Source organism: Bos grunniens, chromosome 3 (assembly GCF_055505025.1).
Source record: "Bos grunniens cultivar Pamir isolate PY7600 chromosome 3, Bosgru_T2T1.0, whole genome shotgun sequence".
NCBI lineage: Eukaryota > Metazoa > Chordata > Mammalia > Artiodactyla > Bovidae > Bos > Bos grunniens.
In genome coordinates, this window is record NC_141167.1 from 105,741,254 (window position 1) to 105,761,625 (window position 20,372).

Genomic DNA, 20,372 nt, shown 5'->3' on the forward strand with positions numbered 1-20,372 from the left:
TAAGTATAAATCTGTTAGGATTCCTAATTTCTGGTGCTCAGGCAGAGCTATGTATCTACCTTCTCATTCCAAGAGGTGGGAGGTGAGGAGGGTGTTAGAAGAAAGGGCAATTGAATCACGGTGTACAGGCTCTTACAGAAGACCTGACATTTCCCTTGATGAGTGACTGGGGTGTGGGTGCCCCACTGCTGTATGTATTCTTTCTTGAGAAATACTTGATGGCTTTTAAGTGATACCCCAGTGTTGCAAAGTAGGAGGTGGAACAGATTTGGAAAGAAGCTTTACCTAAGCAGAGAGGAAATGGCCTGTAGGCAGCAGTAACGTATCGCATTCATGTTTTCCACCTTTGGTTTTCTAGGGGACAGGACTGCAGTTTAAGAGATGCTATTAAGTGTGACTTGTCCCCGGAAAAAAACAGTGTAAATTTCAAATTCACACTACAAAAAAAAAGGATTAAGCTAATTTTGGCTAATATTCATGTACTATTTGCAGCAGTGACTGGAATAAAGATTAATAACCTTGACCACCATTAGCATAATCCACTGTGATTCTGGATATAAAATTGCATCATTTTAATAATCTAACTTAATGTCTCCTAACCAGTGGGGGTTCTTGTAGATTTGCAAGTATTAGCTCGAAATTCTCTAAACTAAAGGCAGATAACATTGAAAATGATCAACGTCTCTGGAATATGAAATACATGATGAATTAATTTAGCCAGTCACAGTATGCATATCTTTGTTTTCAATGAGAGACTGATAATATGGTGTGTGTGTATGTGTGTGTATGTGAACATGTATGTGTAGGGGGAAGCAGGGCATTTTATTTTTAGCTAACATTTGCAAAATTGATAACTGACTAGGAGGCTGAATCTGGGAAGAATGTGGTGAGGCTCTGGGCAGGCCTCAGCTTTCCACACCGGCACAGAAGGCATTCTCAACATGGGGTGGCAGCGTTCCAGTTCAGTTTCTGCCCAATTAGGCAGAAGTTCTCTGATTTTGAGCCAATCACTTCTCTTGCCCCTCCATTTCCTCCGTGTCAGGTAAGGGAGAGGACACAAATTTCCCGGATGCCTGTGTAGTTTTTCTATTCCCTTGGTTGCTGTATTTCTGTCTTACCTGCAGGGGGCAGTCTTACTCAGAGGGCCCCGTATTTAGCAGGATTGCCCCGTTCTGAGAACTGGGCCCACTTTGGGGTTCTAAGGTCCCTTTCCCCCAGTTTTCATAGCTATACATAATGTAATAACGGGTCAAGTTTTCTTTAAGATAAGAGTCATTTTATTTAATGGTTAAATATAGTTAGGAAAGGATCCATGAATGTCACACAGCAGGTTACCCTGTTTTTGTGTTAGGTTTAGTGAGACATCTGCTAGCAAGGGCAACGTGTTATTTTCAAGTTTAATCTTTTTTGCCTAATGAAAAATGTTGGGATGGCCCTCCCCGAATTCTCGTAGAGACCTAAGGCCAAAGAAAGATATGCCCCAGACAGACTGTGTGTCAGGAGAAAGAAGAAGGCTGCAGCAGCCAGGCAGAGAAATACTGAGCGAATAATAACCTGGCAGCATTGTTTGCCAATATGTGTTGAGTTGAATGCAAATTAGCACAGGTTCATGGGTCCAGAACTGGAAAGAAACGAGGGCAGGCTGAAAGGAATGGAGCTTCAAGCAAATTCCCATCTTAATACAAATCTCGCCCTTTCTGCCCCCTCCCCAATGGGCTCCTTGCAGTGATCCCCGGGGGGCCACTGGCCAGGCTGGACACCTGTGGGGGTCTCATTTCAGCAAGCTCTGGATCAGCCTTCAACTCTGAGAGCCCTTTAGACCCCCTGGGGGCTTCAGGGAAATTCCCCGGGCACCACCCCAGACTCTGCCTTCTGAATCTCAGGTCTCAGGGGCACTGGCTTGAATGTTTTCAAAAGCTTCTGAGGTGCTTCTAGTGTGAAACCAAGACTGAGAACCTCTGCTCAGATAAATGGACTCACCGTACTGTGTAACTGCCTGATCCTTTATTTGAACATAGCTGCAAGCGTACTTGATCACACATCAATGTGTCTATGCATCCTCATTGATAACAGTCACTTACCTCTGGCACAGTTCTCACTTTCTCCCCCACGTTGTTAAAACTGGGTTAGATACTAAACTCATGTTCGCTTCTTGGCAGGGCCAATCTCTTGAGTCAGGCACCGCCATCAACACTAAGGCAATGCTGACCTTGATTAAAGAAAAGGGGCAACTTTTTCCAGGGGGCTCTGTTTCCAACCTAAATTAAGATTTTCTCCTTTAAAAACTTCTGTTTTCACAACTGCAGACATAGGGAAGGAAGAAGATAAAATTAAAGGAAATCAGCCGCTTGCATTTTTGGTTTTCTGTTTGAGTCAGTTCCCTTCTTGTTTTTATTTAATGCCATCGTATCAGCATTTACCAGAACATTTTTATAATGCCCCTTCTCTCCAGCTTCAGTTCAAGAGGAAGTGGCAAAGGCCATAGACTCAGCTCACCCTCAGGGGCACAACTCTCACACTTTGCACAAAGAAAGAGATATCGTCTCCCACCCAGACCTCCAAACCCACCCACCATTTACATTCCAAGCCTGGGTCTAGGCATGTGGTTGACATATATTCTTGGTCTTCTTCACAACGGTGGCCAGCAATAGAATTTGAGCCATTAATTTCCGTTCTTTCCCAAATGTGCTGAAAAGTCTTAGGTTGTATTTTCAGCTTAACTCCTGACTTTGATAAGTTATTTGCTGCTTGCTTTTCTCTAGCTCAATTTTCCCATCTGAAGAATGGGAATAATATTTGTCATCTACCTCACAGGGTGATAACTGAATTATTGACATTTGAGGTCCTTGGATGAAAGTTATTATTGTTTTTAAGTATGAAGTATTGTTGTTTTGTAATCACTGGGTTGGTATATGCATTCCTTCAATAAGGGATTTTGGAAAGAGCTTTAAGTAATGAATGGCTACAGAAATATAGCTAGATTTTTTTGAAAATATTTTAACTGAGAAAAAACCCTCAAATATTAGATACTGGTTTTGAAAGTACCTAAATTGCGTTTTTCTTTTTCTTCTTCTTTTTTATCTAGAACTACAGGAGAGTTCATGGGGAGAACAGTATGGTATGGGGGTTTCAATTTGGGGAACTTGGTTTGCCAAGCCTTTTAAAAAAATTAATTAACTTGACTGCATGCATCGGGTCTGAGTTGCAGCACATGCAAGTGGAATCTTCCAGGGATAAAACCCACGTCCCCCACACTACAAGGCGGATTCTTTACCACTGAGCCACCAGGGAAGTCCTGCCAAGCCTTCTTAATGACCGTTCCACAAATGAGGCCGTAGTAGTGGGACAGCTGGAGAGACTGGTTGTCCTTCTGGGCCCCTCTGCTATTTCAAAGTGTCTCTTCTGATTGACACCGTGAGTGGGCATTGCCTCTCTGGCCTGGCCCTGGCTGTCATGAGGGCATTGCCACTTGGGCAGGGAAATGGAGAGAAGACTTAGCTGATGTGAAGAAGTAAAGTGTTTCCTTGAGCTCATGAACAGAGCCATGGGAACCATGGGACTCTGCCTGGGACTCTGCCTGGGACTCTGGAGAGCTTCTAACCAGAGAGGCGGGTCCCTTAAAAGCTGTCCACCATAGAACGAGATGACCTTTGGTAGACAGGCTGATCAATAGAGATGATTGTGTTATTATAGAAAGGCAGGGAGCAGGAGCTCTAGAACATTCACTGGGGTCCCTTGGCTGGCCATCTTAGAGTCTCACCTGGTTCAGGGAGAGAAATTTCTACTTGTCCTTCTGTGAGTGCTACTAAACAGAAGCAATATTTGTTTGGCTAGTCTCTAAGTCATGTCCAACTCTTTTTTGTGACCCATGGACTGTAGCCCGCCAGGCTCCTCTGTCGATGGGACTTCCCAGGCAAGAATACTGGAGTGGGTTACCATTTCCTTCTCTAGGAGCTCTTCCTGACCCAGGGATCGAGCCCATGCCTTGGTTGGCAGGCAGAATTTTTACCTCTGAGGTACCTGGGAAACCCAAGCAGTATTTGAACCCCATCTCCTACAATTTAGTCTTTCAGATGACAACAAAACCATGCCTAGCTCATAAGGATCAGAGCCTTCTGATGCTGCTGTGTGAAGAGAACTTGGCACTACAGTGAACAAAAGGTTTGCTGTTAAAATGGATTATAATGAAATTACAAAATCACTGTAACCACTTTTACTTAGGCAGTCCTGCAGAGGGAGAACAAAGCCACTGAAACAGAAAAATGGTTCCCGCAAGCAAATTCAGTTTCCTTTTTGGCGACCTGAGAAAGTTGACCACAGTTCCATTCAAAACCTTCAGGCACTTGACTTTTTATATCCTTTACCTTTTTAATAAAAAGTAAAAAACAAACAAAAAAATACATCAATGTCCTGGATAGAACCTCTCTATGTAAAGGTCTCACTGAACAAATAAGCATAGGACGAGACAAAAGAAATGGAGCTGCAAATAGCAATATGATATCTTACGAAGCACTTATATATGTATGTATATGTTATATATGAATGTGCAGGGTATATGTGTGTGCACCTATGTATGTATAAATATGTAAATATTTGCCTACATATGTCACACACACACACATATATTTATACTGACCTCTTTAGATTGAAGTCCAAGGCACTTTTTACAATGAACAGGTTAAAGCCATTAATTCAGAACATAACTGTTTCTGGGTACATATCAATTCATGGCGCCAATATCACAGTTCACACCTTTCCTTGCTTACCTCAGAGTGTCTGGTTGGTGTAACGAATAAGAGACTTGGTTTAAAGAGAGATTAGGAATGTTTCTAGATGGTTAAACTAACTTCTCTTGCTAGTTTCCCCTAGGGAGGAGAGTTCCCACTGATGGGATGCTGAGTTTCTCAAGGGAGGAACACAGATGCAGCTATTTCTGCATTATGCTGAGCAGGGAGCCAGGTGGCCTTCCCGGGGACCTGACCCGAGGAACCACCTGATATTCTGATGGCCCTGCCAGCTTTTGCTAAGTGCTTTGAGATGGCTCAAGGCTAGGAAGCGAGTATTTTTAAAATAAGACTGGGAAAAGACTGCTTCTTTGTATATACCACTTGAGCTATCTGACCTCAAGAGGAATTTTAAGGTGCATTTGTTTTTATCATCATATGGGACCTTTACTTCATCAAAGAATTCTATACATGAGGGTCAAGGAAGAAATAGTTTGATTTTCTGAATAGTAATAATGTTATTTACCATTGCTGTGTGGTCAGGACAGTGCTTACAATTAATATGTACACCACATGGGGACCTTGTTAAAATGCCTAATATGATTAAGTAGGTCTGGGATGGGGCCCGAGATTCTGCATTGCTAACAAGTTCCCAAGTGATGCTAATGCTGCCGATCTGTGGACCACACTTTGACTTAACAACTGTCAGCACATAGCTATATGCCTGAATTACTGTCCAAAGGTCCCATTTTCCCCAAATCAGGAATTTGTATTGGTTTTCTTAATTCTAGATGGAATAATAACTTTGAGTAGAAAAATCAGAACACTCTCTATAAACGTAGAAGTCTTCGTCTGAGAACAGCTAGAAGGAAAAGCCAAAAGAGACAGTTCTATTTAGTAGCAGAAAAGTATTATGAGACAAATAAATTACCACCAGTACAATCATCAGTCAATTATAAAATTGAGAATAAACTAATTTCCATTACCAAGTGAGTAACTTGCTAAAAACAGGTGCCCAGGAGTTCTGATGGCTTTAATGGAGCTCAGCCAAACATGTAACTGAGGACCAGTATAGAGACTGAGAGAATTCAGCTCAATAAAAATACAATGTGTGCTCAGGTACACACGGCTGTATTTCACATGGATAACTAACAAGGATAAACTGTATAGCACAGGGAACTCCGCTCAATGTTATGTGGGAAACTGGATGGGAGCGAGTTTGGGGGAGAAGGGATACATGTATATGTATGGCCGAGGCCCTTTGCTGTCCATCTGAAACTATCACCACATTGTTAATCGGCTCTACTCCAATACAAAATAAAAGGCTCAATGAATAAAAACGGAATAAAAAGTGTCTCCAAGTTAGCTCTCAGCCACATGAGCAGATTGAAGCTGGGCATTTAGATATTCCTCTTCCGGATGGCATGAATAACATCACGGAGGCCCCAGCCTTACCTATATTTAAGCTCAAATAAAATGGAAGTGTGAGAGGATTCCAGCCTTTCTCCCAGGAGAAAACCTACTGTTTTGCACTCTCAGTACATCTGTGTGAATTTTCAGAGATTGTGAAGGGAAGAGATACGCTCGGTTGAAGAATCTATCCTGATGCTACTTGGTGTGCACCTGTGCAATATTTTACCAATGTGACAACAAGCAAGGGTCCTCCTCGGGAGGAGGCCACTGATTCCAGGAAACCTTCATTCCATGACCAAATGCATCCTGTTTTCATCTACAAATAGTCCCATGGCCAAAGGAGGGAAGTGAGAAAGTTTACACATGTGTCTCAACTGCTCTATCAGAGAAGGAAGGACATCGATATCGTAGTTGCTGAAGTAGAAAATTTGTCACAGTTTTGCCAATAAAGAAAAACATCTTGATGGAAACTCTTTCTTTCCTCCCAGCTAAACTAGCAGAAAAGGAAGCCCAGCTCTTTGCATGTCCTGCCTCCTCCCTTCATTCCCTTACGAGCTGTCCTCCATGTTGTGGTTAAATGTGTGGAAACCTGGCTCCCTCAAGGAGCCAACTCGGAAAAGCATAACTGCCCGCTGGGCTCTCACTGGGCCCCCAGGGAAATGGAATTCCAATCCCAGTTATACTCTGACACAGAGAAACTTACAATGCCTAGGATTCTGACTCTTTTGTATCACAGGAGAACAAGACCCTTCCTTATGCCCCATTCTGCCATTGCCAAAGGAAAAACGGATTGGCTGAGTTTGAGATAAATCATTTATGTAACAGGGCCTTTGCATTTAGATAGAAAGAGCCTGCCCTTTAATTAAACTGGCTTTGCACAGCTACTAAAGGAGTGATGGCTTTTAAAATCTCTTCTGAAATGGCTTGAAAGAATTTAGGGTAGAATTAGTCTTCTAAGTGGGGTATAACGTTCTTTTATCTCTATTAGGTCTCAGAGAATTAGAATATGGCAGTTCAGGAGGCTGAGGACTCTTGGTCTGGGTGTCAGGCAGTCACCAACAGTGATGTGTACCCAGAAACAGTCGTTGGGAGGGCAGGTTGACACTGTACCTGCTAAAGACTAATTTGATACAAAATGTTAATTGAAAGTTACAATATATTTTATAATATAGCAATATATTTCATATTTAAAATAAACTGTTATACTTTCTCCTATCATTAAAAAATAGCAAGCAGTACAGAGGCAAGATGCAAATTCATATTGAAGCTCATCTGATTCTGAATATAAACACATCAGTCTCTGAGTTCGCCATGGATATATTTCCTCCATTGACATCCTGCTGCTCCCTCTTGTTGTTCTCTTCTGGTCAGTGCAGAATGGAGAGTCTGGGACCAATACTGAGTTGTTGCGCCATTAAAAAGTGTGTCTGATGAAGGTAGATCAGTCCTGGCTGAGGTTCAAAAACTGAGACAATATGATACAGCTAGAGAATGTTGTTTATTCCCTGTCCTTCTTCTGTGAACTTTGATGTTGGCTGTTCCGATCAGATTGACATTTGATTTGTCAAAAAAAATTTTTTGGCTATAAATTCAGCATCTCTTTGGGATCTGAACTATAGGTTGGTATTGGATTTTGTGCTTTTCCTCCATCAGCTTGGTTGGTCACAACGTCTGTTTTGTTTCAACACATGGTCCAAGCCCAAGAGTACAGCTTCCAGAACACGTTCCTCAGGTGTGTAAACAACTGTGGCAGGGCACTCGGCACCTAGATTTGGAGGTCATACGTTGACGATTTGATAATGGTTTTGTTCAGAGGGAACTCCAGTTCATATTTGGGCATTTCCAGTAATGGCGTAAGGAAAAAGATCACAGTTATTTTTTTTTCTTTATCTATCTGTATATATTTCTATACCATTCCACTGAGAACTTTTTAATAAGCTTCAGTCTATTTTAGGAAAAATCTACATATTACTTGTCTGACAGGAGTTTAGTGTTAATTTCTATTCATGCAGCTTGGCACAAGCTTTCAGGATGAAGAGCAACTCACCTATATTCTACTACCAGAGGCAGACACTTAATATTGCTATCCCTGTAACATTCCTTTCTGAGTGGTATCAGTGATCCCGTTCCCACAACGTTTACTTTGGCGGCAGTAGAGAAGGAAGGGATGCTGTCCAGGGTGTCATTAAGCCGACCGACTGCAGCGGAAGGATGGGAAGGGAAGAGGCTGCTCCCGCCTACCAGGAAGCCATCAGGTAGCTGTCTAAGGTACTGAAATTGAATGCGTGCAGAGTCAATAGGGGCAGCAAAATGATGACGTCCGAGCCTTCATCTGCTTCTAAGCAACATCTAGGGAAGTGGGATGACTGCAGAACAGGGGATATATTTTACGATTTAAAAGCAGTAACTTTAAAAGAGCAGTAACCTACTGGTAGTGCAATGACTTCATAGCATCTCAATTTGGTACTGTGATGGTAGCAACATCATGGGTTCTGGAATGAAACACTGATTCTTAATTTGGGGTGCATTGTTTGATGAGGTGCACTCTGAAGGAGGAGAGAGGTCTTGGGACTATGTGCTAATCCCATGCTTCTCTCCCTGCTAATTTCACATAGGTCAATATGTAAGAATTACTTTTTGGTAACTACTGAGTACATTCTGAGGCAACACCAAAGTGTGGACTAGACAGAGTTGGTTTGGGCTGGTGTTGTTGACAATAGTGATTCCATTTTAAAATCTATTGAATACTTCACACTTAAGAATATTAATTGTTGTCTTCATTTTAAGTATAGAGAAATTGAGGTCTGAGGTGGTTATATTCATTGGCCAAAGATGTGGATCCAGTGTTAGATTTTTATTTATTCTGATTCTGTGTCTCTAGATTTATTCTCTTCCATCATGATTTATTTATAAGAAATTATAAAATATCAAAGGGGAAAGCCCTAAATGTATTAAAATCATTATTTCTTCAATATTGTTTCTTCCCAGCCTTTAATATACAACAACAGTTTGCACTTGCTCCACACTTTAGAATTTACTTGTGAATACATTTTCTATACCTTCTCACTTACGAGATTATTGTTACACCACTGGTACTTGCTGAGGTCAGAAGTTAGTGGTGATTCAAGGCCTTACCCCTCTTGCTCTTTTGCATTGTATTATACCTTTCTAGAGATATGATGTCATGAAGTTACATATTATGAGGATGGCAAGAGCAGTTCATACACACTTTATGATCATTTATTGATGATGATCACACATATGTGGCCTTTGATCCAATGATGCAGATTTTTATTTGGACTTCAATCTAAGGAGGGGTGAGCCCCTAGTCTGGTATAACTTACCAACTGATGTTCTGTCCTGAAATCCCACTGAGATTAGTGGTCTTAAGTAATCATATACATCCCTGCCTTTACAGTACATGAAGCTATAATATGGCTTAAGCAATGAGAGGGTGGCTCTATATTTTTAATTCAAGTGTCTAGATATTTTAGGGAATATCAGAGTATACTTTGATCTGACATTGAGTTAACAGAAAGATTATAGGAGGGGTTGGCCACTGGGTCTGACTTCCAGAAGGGGGAAGAACTCAATCAGTTCAGTACTGGAGTGAGGTTACCATAATTAATTGTTTTTTTTTCATATAGCCAACTCTTGAGTAGGTAATTAAATCTCCTCTACCACCAAACTTGAAATTACAGGACAAGAAGGTGTAACACGAAAACCCAGCCGGCCCCCTTTCCCATCTGACTGTGATGCTGAGGCTCAGTGGACTTAGCCAAAAGAAGGGCTGTAGGAAGGAAACGGGTGGGTGACATCCTGGATAATCAATACCTAAGTCATCAAAGGTTGATTGTACTTGCAGGAGAATAGGTAACTTCCCCACCTAAAGCTGAAATAGTGCAGAGGAGCAGCGTCCCATTTACCACTGGAGGGTCAAAATGCGAATTAGATCATTTTCTTTTTTTGAAGAGTAAATACTCTTTTCCCAAGGAGAAAAACCTTACTTAGCTATTGCACTACCAATAGGTCTAGTCACACTACAAACACCTGTGTGTTTCTAGGATACCAGTGACTGCTGTTGCTGAAAGTATCTCCAGACACTCTCTTTGCTAGTGTTGCTAGCTTGGTCATTAGGATTTACCCAAGTGAACAGCATTAGTGATGGGTTAAAGAAGAGCCACCCACGGACAACAATGGGTCAGTGACAGTCTGCACATACTTTTTGGCAGGAGGCGTAGCGGTGGAATCTTGCATGCCATTTGTTTGAAATTCAAATTAAATCCCTACATGTGCACGTGTGCACACACACACACACACATCATGGGGCTACCTGGGGAATGGGAAGAGTGAGTAGGAATTAAGAGTTGAGGGCTGCAGTTTAGATGATCGCAATTGGCACGCTCAGGTTGACCTGTGAAATGAACTAATGCCACAAAGAAAACACATGGTTATTTCTTCTGCTTATCTGTCTGTTTACACTTTCAGCTGTCACTGAAAACAGGAGCACCATTCTTGGGACATAAAAAAGGATACGGATCTTTTAGATAATCGATAGGTAAAAATAACAAGTAAAAAGAAAAGCCAGCAGTAAGTGTGGCATCTATGGTATACAGAACCACCAAGGAAAATGCTCAAAGGAGTTATTGAGATAAAAGTGAGGCCATCGAGGGAAGAGCAATAGCAATACAAAAAGATAAAAGAAGAAATTTAACAAGAGACCAGGTCTTCTTGAAAGAGTGGCCTTCCTAGGTTGTCTACCTTTTGCTGTCTGATTATTCTCTTGTCCTTAGAAGACCAGGCCCAGAGCTGTACACAGCTAGACTCTGCTCTCAGAAAGGTGATGCTGTCCTGGGATGCCCCACAGGACCATCATCCACACCACAGATGACATCCTTCATTTTACCCTAAACAGATGAAATGTTCCCTACAGTATCATTTAAGTCCCCACAAGCAGAAGTCAGAGACCTTGGAATGAGAAATGTGATGACTAGTTGGATGGTTTTCACATCACAAGCATTATGTATAGTTACATGATGGTATGAGAAAAATATCTTGCATCCGGATGCCCTGTCCTCACAATGCCTGTCATACACTGGATCTGGATGTTTCTGGAGCCTCTTGAAGTTGGAGAAGTATTACAATAATTTTTGCACCGAGATAAACGTGGCACAATAGGAATAGGCTACTGACAAATCTATGGCACCTTATCTTACCCACAGTGTTCCCTAAGGGCTCCCTTTATCTTCAGAACCTTCCACTTTGGTGTGGTTTTAGGTCACATAGAAGGGACCACCTGGGTCACTCATCCTCACTTCTCCTCCAAGCTCTCATGTGAGGCCCTTGACACCTTTGTGCTCTTAACATCGGGGGCTGGAAAACTGTTACTGGATAAACATCACTGAACAAACCCCCAGACAATACTTCTATTCATGAAGGTGTCCTGGAGTTGCACCTATTCACACATGTGTGTGCATGCGTGCACAGATCCTCTTCCCCTGCCCTCATATCCACACACCTGATCATGCACTCCCGTGGAACACTGCTTGTTTGGATACGAGATAAAAACTCTGCAGAAGCTGTTATTTTTAGAAGGCTGCTTATCTCTCCAGAATGCCAATTTTGGCTTGTCATTCGTCTCAAAGCAAGCATGGTGTGCCCTGTTTTGTATTTGAAGGGACCTGCGTCTTCAGTGAGGCTCAGAATGTGGCAACGCTGGCAAACCCACTGAACTGACAGCACCCACATCCAGATTCAGACCAACTCAACGTGCATTTAGAGAGTGCCTATTGTGTGCAGAGTAAGGTACCAGGTCCCTCTTTACTTGGGTCAAGTGCAAACAAGAGAAGACCTGGGTTGAATGTGGGATGTGTGTGTGTGTGTGTGTGTGTGTGTGTGCATGCACACGCTTGCAAATACATGGGTTTATATGAGTATTAATATTGAATGGAGAGTCTGGCTTTTTATTCATCAAATTTTCTTTCAGTCTAAATTTTATGACTGTGTAAGGGATGGGAGGAAAGAACATCTATTTTGGCAAGCTGTGGACAGCTCTCTCTTACTTTTGTCCTCTGGGGGCTTCCTTAGACAAAAGGAAAGGAAAGCAGTGGGCTGGAGGACCCCAGGGGTGAGGAACCCAACTCCCAAGCCTGATACCACACCCTCCCCCCAGCGGGACCCACCTCCAGGCTGGCTTCACTGTTGGCTACTTCAGTGCATCTGACCCCCCACCCCTCCCCACGTGAAGACCTGAGATTGAACGTGGATTTCTGTTCTCCACCAACTCTGCAGCAAGGGCCCTGCCAGAGGCGTCGCTTCCTGTCATCTCCTCTTCCTGCTCCCAAGTAGAGGCACCTAAACAGAGATTAGATTTCTGGTTTCAAGGCATATCAAACCAAGCACGCTGAATGAACATGAGTTAGTTAATTAGCTCGGTGTCTCTTCTTTACGATCCCTGGTCTGAAATGTTCCTTGATGGCAAAGTGACCAGGAGAGAGTTGATTTGCATCTTAAGACCTATGGGTAATGCTTCTGGAGTGGGGAGTTTTATTTAGCAACTGCTTGAACTTGTGTATGGGGTCGGGAAGGAGGTGGAGCTGACCCCGATCGGGCTGTCGGAGAGTGGGGTGTGGGTGGTGCCCACCGCCACGCTGACGCCCCGGGCCTCCATGAGGGCAGACAGGAGCTGCTGCTGCTGCTGGCGCAAAGTGTCGGCGATGAGCAGGGGCAGGGAATTGAAGCTGGCGGTGAGGTGCTCCAGCTTAGACTCCAGGCTGCCAATCTGTTTCTCCAGGTCTTCGCTCCGATCATTGAGTTCTGTGATCAAGTCATACATGACATTCTGCATCTGTTTGGGGAGATGGAGAGGTGAGAGGTGGGAAGACAACAGGTCATCACAGGGAATCTGTGATGAGAAAAATGAGATGCTCTGCCAGATGACAATGGAAAGACCACTCTCCAGGGACCAGCTTCCACATCGGCTGTGTCTGCTCTGGCCAAGGATGGAGAAGCCGTTTACTTTCTTAAAGACATGGAGGCTCCTGGCACAGTGATTTTTATGTTGTTATTGTTTTATTACAAAAAGAATGCATATTACCTTTAAAAATATATTAGAAAATAGGTAGGATGGAAAAGCAGCAGCACTTCTGAAATAGAACAAGTCCCTAATGTGTCCTCCGTTTCTAACTGCATCCAACCTCTCAGCTAATACAGCAATGACACCTACTGATTAAAAAGAGAGGGCTCTGAGGCAGGGAGTGGACAATGCAACAGACTCATCATCGGTAGGCCAGGGTTCAAGTACATGTATGCTGCTCACTAACAGTGCACCCTCCCTCAGGTCCCTTAAACACTCTGAACCTTGGTTTCCTTACAAAATAGAAGTTAATAATAACTACACATAGTAATGAAGTCATTGCTCCGCCCCCTGCTCACTTTCAACACCGCCGCCAGAATGTACGATTATCTGAAGAAACTCACTCTGGCCTGAGTTGCAGTGAAAGGGAGCCGCCTTGCAGAGATTATAGCGCCTCTCCTGCCTGGTCAAGAACAGACATTGCCTCAATTTGGGACACCTCTGAAGGGCCAGTCCACCTTGGGAACTGCCGTGGGCCAGTCGAAGACTTTGTCTATCGTATCATGGCTCAGACTTTCTTTCTGCCACGTTCTACCCGCCTCTCTCTCTGACAGGTATGGTCCTGACACTGCCCCCCAGTAAACATCCTGCTCTCGTGCCATCTCCCAGTGTCCTGGGACCCGCCCATCACCAGTACTCACCCCATACACATCCCATGGCCGACAGCCTCACCTCCTCTAAACCTCCCTTAAAAATCACCTCCCCACAGGAGGAAAGGGTGGGACAAATTGAGAGAGTAGCACTGACATATATATACTTCCATGTTTAAAGCAGATACTAGTGGGAAGCTCTGTATAGCATACAGAGCTCATAGCGGTGCTTTGTGATAACCTAGAGGGGTGGGATGGAGAAGGCAATGGCACCCCACTCCAGTACTCTTGCCTGGAAAATCCCATGGACGGAGGAGCCTGGTAGGCTGCAGTCCATGGGGTCGTTGAGAGTCGGACACGATTGAGCGGCTTCACTTTCACTTTCCACTTTCATGCATTGGAGAAGGAAATGGCAACCCACTCCAGTGTTCTTGCCTGGAGAATCCCAGGGATGGGGAAGCCTGGTGGGCTGCCGTCTATGGGGTCGCACAGGGTCGGACACGACTGAAGCAACGCAGCAGCAGCAGAGGGGTGGGATGGGGGCAGGGGGGAGGCTCTAAAGGGAGGGGATATATGTATGCATATGACTGATTCACGTTGCTATACAACAGAAATTAACACAACATTGTAAAGCAAGTAGACTCCAATTAAAAAAAAAATCCCCTCCCCTCCCCCACGCCCCTGTTAATAAGGCACCTTGTCCCCACTCCACTCCTGACCCGCTAACCCTGCTCAATGCTTTCCTTTCTTTGATGTTGTCTTCTAATACACTAACTATCTGCTGTTTCTTTTGCATATTGTCTGCCCTCTCCCACTAGAATGAAATCCCCTCCAGGGCGGGGACCTTTGCCTATTGTGTTCACTGACGTGTCCCAAGGACTTAAAATAGTATCTGGCACATAAGAGATGCTCAGCTAACATTTTTTGAAGAATAAATATTCATAGATGTGCCTAGCAAGGGGATCTGTTGCACATGGTCAGCACCAAAAGCTGTTGGTAGAACTAGTGAATGAATGAAGTGCTGTCTCAGGGGGAAACCTCTGCCCTTCCATTCTTCAGCCAATGTAAAAGTTTAACTGATGGGAGAAGACCTCTTGTACCACAACTTATTTCCATATAACTAGAAGATTTCCCAGTGTTTCCTGCTGAGACCTGAGTGGCTGAAGGAAAGGAGAGAAGAGTCCCGTGGGGGCCCAGCCCAGGGCCCACCTCTGGAGAGCAGGTGCTCAGGAAGTTTTTGTGAATGAACCCTGAACGAGGTTGTGAGAGCAGGAGAGCAGACATGGAGTACCTCCAGGGAACTGCAAATAAAATACAACTTGAGAGTAATAAACTCGTCTTCTGGGCCTGAAGTATAAACCAGGTCAGCGGAATACTAAACAAATGCAACTCACTCCAAGTGCGCCATCTTCCGTTCTACCTCTGTTCTCTGCCAGTGCTCCTTACCCCTAGGAGAGGCCGTTCACTCACGCTGTTCCCACCTGAAACCCGGGCACCGTCCTCTCCTGGCCCCCCTCTCACCAGTACAAAGTCCTGCCCACTGCACATCTAATGATCCTGCAAATGCAATTCATTCAATTGAAATGAAACCACTTTTGTTCCATTCACTACCATCATGGTTCTGACTCTACTCTTATCAGGCAACTTTTTGGTTATAATTTGGCTTCCTGGGTTGGTCTGTAGGGACTTTATCAACATGACAGTCACATTTCTCCTTGGAAATTAACAAGTGGCATTAGACTTGGGAGCAAGATTCTTGGGAGACTTCAGGAACACATTGTTGGGTGTTTCTGTGGCTGCATAGAGAAGGCAATGGCACCCACTCCAGTACTCTTGCCTGGAAAATCCCGTGGACGGAGGAGCCTGGTGGGCTGCAATCCATGGGGTCGCTAAGAGTCGGACACGACTGAGCGACTTCACTTTCACTTTTCACTTTCATGCGTTGGAGAAGGAAATGGCAACCCACTCCAGTGTTCTTGCCTGGAGAATCCCAGGGACGGGGGAGCCTGGTGGGCTGCCGTCTATGGGGTCTCACAGAGTCGGACACGACTGAAGCGACTTAGCAGCGGCAGCAGTGGCTGCAAGGGCAGAGCTGGGTTTGCTGTTGCTTTGTACCCTCCAAGCCTCACCTGCAGGTACTGTGGCTCTGGTCATTTGCCAGTGACACTCTGATCCTATTTCACCTGAAATTTCAAGTTACTCCAGGAAGATGCAGAAACCATGGGTGCAGGCAGGGGCCAAGGGAATAGGAAGTGAGGCGAATGAAAAAAGAGTTAGAGGTGGCAAAATGTGAGAAGCCAGAGGGGAGATAGGAGAAGGGGCATTGAGAGTGTAGTGATACCTTCCCAGAGTTTCCCTGGTGGCACATGGTAAAGAGCCCACCTGCCAATGCAGGAGGTGCAGGAGACGTGGGCTCAAGCCCTGGGTCGGGAAGATCCCCTGGAGGAGGAAATGGCAACCCCTTCCAGTATTCTTGCATGGGAGACCTCATGAACAGAAGAGCCTGGCAGGCTACAGTCCATGGAGTTGCACAGAGTCGGACATGACTGAGCAACTAAGCACGCACACGCGATACCTTCCCACCAGGAAACTGGCTGCAGCCCCAGAAGGAATGAGGCAGCTGTGACTTCTCCAGGGCAGGACTCTACTGTGGCCCTCTCGGAGGAGAGGGTGTTTAGGGGTGGCAGTGCTTCCTTTATTAATTAACATTCACAGAAGCTCCTCAAGGTGCATGTTCTTCCCGGAATGTACAAAACCACGAATGGATTTGCCTGCAGGGGCACCCTGGCGAGCTCTGGACTGAGTCTGGGCCCCTGGGTCCCAGCCCCAGCATGGCAGCTCGCCAACAGACCGAACTTGGGATGGTCTCTTTGTTCCTTGGGATCTTGGTTTCCTCATCTAGATTTCTAATCAGAACTACCGGGTGCAGAACCATTATAGTTTTTGGAGCATTTTCACAGATATCACCTTATCTGATCAGTTGAGCCTCAGATGTGGGGAAGGAGTTTTACATCTCAATGGAAGACACTGAAGCTAGGTATAAAGAGCCCCAGCACACACACCCCTCCCCGGCCCCCCAACTCTGCCACCTTACAAGAGAGCTCTTCCGTAGAGCAAGTGATATTTGGAGGCCACATGCTCTTTTCTGAATCTCAAGAGGACCACAGGACAGGGGTGGGAAGTGGTGAGCTGGGCGGACAAAGCGCAGAGAGGAAAGGAGAGAACACCGTGTTATTATTGTCTCCCCTGTTTTGTTGCTTGGCGACAAGATGCCAGGGGGGAATGTGGACCAGTGTGAAAGATGCTAGGCTGCTGCCAGGACCTTGGCTGAGCCTCCTGGGAGGAAAGATGAAGCGTGGCAGAGTTCACACCACCCCTGCAGCCCAGCAGACACCTTCCCTTAACCCTTTCCTCCACAGCCTTTCTTTCCAGTTATCGATGGTTTAGTTTTCCCACCCAGTTTCTGTGAGCCTCTTTCCAATTAATGGAGTTTGCTTCACCCAGTCTGCTCTGCAGGAGCCCCATCTCTGTGATAGGCAGTGACTGACAATGAAGAAATGCAGGCTTGAAAGTCCAGGGTGTCCACTATTTCCAGGAGAACTCTAGCCACAGAGTGTCCTACCAGGTGACAGAGGCAGAAATACGGCTACTTGTTAAAGAAATATCTTGGGGCTTGGTGACCATTCCTGCATCCCCCAGCATGGGTTCCCCAGCCATGTTTGCCTTACCTGACCCTCCTCCTGGCCTCAGGTGATTGGTCTGAGGGTGAACATGTGACCCAGATTGGCCAGCAATCTCATCCCTTCTGAGAATTTAGAATTAAGACCAATAGGAGGCCAGTCAATTTGTCTTTGCCTGTGGCTAGAACTAGAACATGGACTCTCTGGATAGGGGCCTGCCAGGGAGACAAGGGGCATAGAAAGTTGTCAGGAAATGGGGGAGAGGAAGAAAGAGAGAACTGATGCAGGCACTTGAACACGAGAGAGAAGAGAGGGTGGGCACCTATTTCCTGGGGTGAGGTCCACTTCTGGTTAGTTCTTTCCTGAAGTCTAACCACATGCCTGCCCTGAGGTTCTGCCTGGAATGAGACTTCCTTGTATTCTTAAACACCTACATTTTTAAATCTACTTCCAAAGGGTTTCTGACACTAAGAGCCAAGAGTGTTGAGCAACGCACGCTAGACCCTGGTGAGGGGTTCCCTTCTGCATTCGGGCATTCCATTCACATTCTTGCCTCCTCCAGGCTCACAGGAAACCTCAGTCTACCTCAGCACCCCCTGCAAAGACAAACAGGCCTGTGGGCTTCTCCCAACCCATGCCAGCCACACATTCCCTGATTAAAGTCCTCCCAAGCTTGGGAGATCCTTTCTCTGGCCTGATCCCTTCATTGAACAAGGCACTGCACGTGGCCCAGGAACCGGCAATTTCTCTGATTACACCCTCTTTTCAAAGGGGGTTTAATTTGCCTGAGGGAGTTTCTCTTGCTTACTCAAGGAACGTGTTCCGTGATGATAATTGACATCTGCTGGAATGTTCTGCCAGCCTGGCCCTGGGCTATACGCTTGACATACAATTTCTATCAAGAGGCAATGAGGAGGAGGAGCTGAGGAGGGGAGGTCCTTTCTTCAGTGGCGCCTACACTCAGCTCTGCCAGCGGTGCAGCCTCCGATTCTTTCAGTCCAGAGATTCGCAAAAGGAGCGAGTTTCTTTACAGTATTTGTGGCAATTCAGGGCCAGAAATGCAGAACGACTGTAGGGCTCTGAAAGGAGGGCTCTCTTCTTTGGCATCTTCATGAGGTAGAAAGAAATGCACCTCCCCCCGCTCCTGACTGGGGGCCAGAAAAGCTTGAGCTGTGAGGACTGAAGGATGCAGGAAAATGAGCTTACGATTATAACCACAAATCAGAAGGATCCTTCTAGGTGTGACCTAGACCAGCAGCATCGCCATCATCACCATTTGGTCTTATCAGTGAGCTTCACCCTGTGCAGACTCAGTGTACAGCTAATCAAGCAACGCACTGAACGGACTACAGTTCAGATCAGTCGCTCAGTCGTGTCTGACTCTTTGCAACCCCATGAATCGCAGCACGCCAGGCCTCCCTGTCCATCACCAACTCCCGGAGTTCAAACTCACGTCCATCGAGTCGGTGATGCCATCCAGCCATCTCATCCTCTGTCGTCCCCTTCTCCTCCTGCCCCCAATCCCTCCCAGCATCAGAGTCTTTTCCAATGAGTCAACTCTTAGCACAGTCCATCAATTCCCAGCAAAGCCTGACCTAAGCTATAGAACTGAAGGAACACACGCCAGGTTTTCAAAGTCAGTAACACACACTGCTGCTGCTGCTGCTAAGTCGCTTCAGTCGTGTCCGACTCTGTGCGACCCCATAGACGGCAGCCCACCAGGCTCTGCCGTCCCTGGGATTCTCCAGGCAAGAACACTGGAGTGGGTTGTCATTGCCTTCTCCATTGTGTGAAAGTGAAAAGTGAAAGTGAAGTCGCGTCCAACTTGTAGCGACCCCATAGACTGCAGCCTACCAGGCTCCTCCATCCATGGGATTTTCTAGGCAAGAGTACTGGAGTGGCTTGCCATTGCCTTCTCCGATAACACACACTAGTAGCTTGCAAATGTCAAGAACTTGAACCTAGATTATTTTTTAAGGAAGGAGGAAGTGGCCTTAACTTTCCTGGTCTGTCCAGTTTAGCCATGGCCACTTCCTCACAGCCACACCTGAGCAGATGAAAGGCCAGCGTCTGAGAACCCTTTATGAGGTCTTTGGATTCTTCCACTCACCTTGGAAAGGTCCACCAGGGTGTTGGCTTGGTCACTCAGCTTCCTCTGCTCCATCTTGACGCTCCTCAGTCTGTGGGAAACAGTCGTAAGAGCCATACTCTTTAAGTGCATGCTGGGTTCACCCCACCAGCTGATTCCACATCCATGTCAATTCATCTGGTTTTGGAACCCAGCCCAGGACCTTAAACATGGGTGACAACTGACCAGAATCAAGGGCTTGGCAGGTCCCCAAGGAAGCAAACTCATCTCCATGGATGCTTGCCTCTAGTCACTATAGCTTGCCCACCACTCTCAGATCATGTCCCAGCTTCCATGCCTTTATCAAGGCTGTGCCTTCCACCTTGAAGGTCTTATGCTCAGCCTTTCAGGGTTTCCCGAAACTTCCAGGTCAGACTAAACGTTTTCATCCTCTACTTTTAAAACTCCACTATACTTTTTAAAGTACTTAGCTTATAGAAAGCACTGATCACAATTTGCTCTGCTTCCAGTTGTAATGTGATGTATGTGTGCATATGTACACTGTGAGAGCTCCCTGAGGCTCTTATCTAGCTTTTACCTTCCATGGCAGCCTGTCCAATGTCTGGCAGGGCCGGGTGCAATAAATGAATAAACAGACTGATCTGGATCCAGTTCACCACCCCCTGTGCTTGTTAAGTGGAACAGAATAGCTCTCTCCCGCTCCTCTAAGCGTGTGAGCGGACGCCGGCGGGGCATGGGGCC

The 20,372-nt window shown here is 45.5% G+C and overlaps 1 protein-coding gene across 8 annotated transcripts in view; it reads right to left on the reverse strand.

The window, feature by feature from the left end:
- Nucleotides 1–4,343: 4,343 nt before the first annotated feature.
- The window catches only part of KCNN3 (potassium calcium-activated channel subfamily N member 3), a 174,898-nt gene continuing 158,869 nt past the window's right edge, over nucleotides 4,344–20,372 (reverse strand). For 5 of the 8 annotated variants that reach the window (XM_086393021.1, XM_086393019.1, XM_086393025.1 and 2 more), the window contains 2 exons: nucleotides 19,653–19,722; nucleotides 4,344–12,984 (listed from right to left, as the gene is read on the reverse strand). In XM_086393021.1, the coding sequence (XP_086249147.1) occupies nucleotides 12,688–12,984; nucleotides 19,653–19,722 (367 nt within the window). In that variant the 3' untranslated portion in view covers nucleotides 4,344–12,687. The remainder of the gene's footprint in view (nucleotides 12,985–19,652; nucleotides 19,723–20,372) is intronic. The other 3 variants (XM_086393020.1, XM_086393030.1, XM_086393027.1) reach the window with 1 other exon arrangement.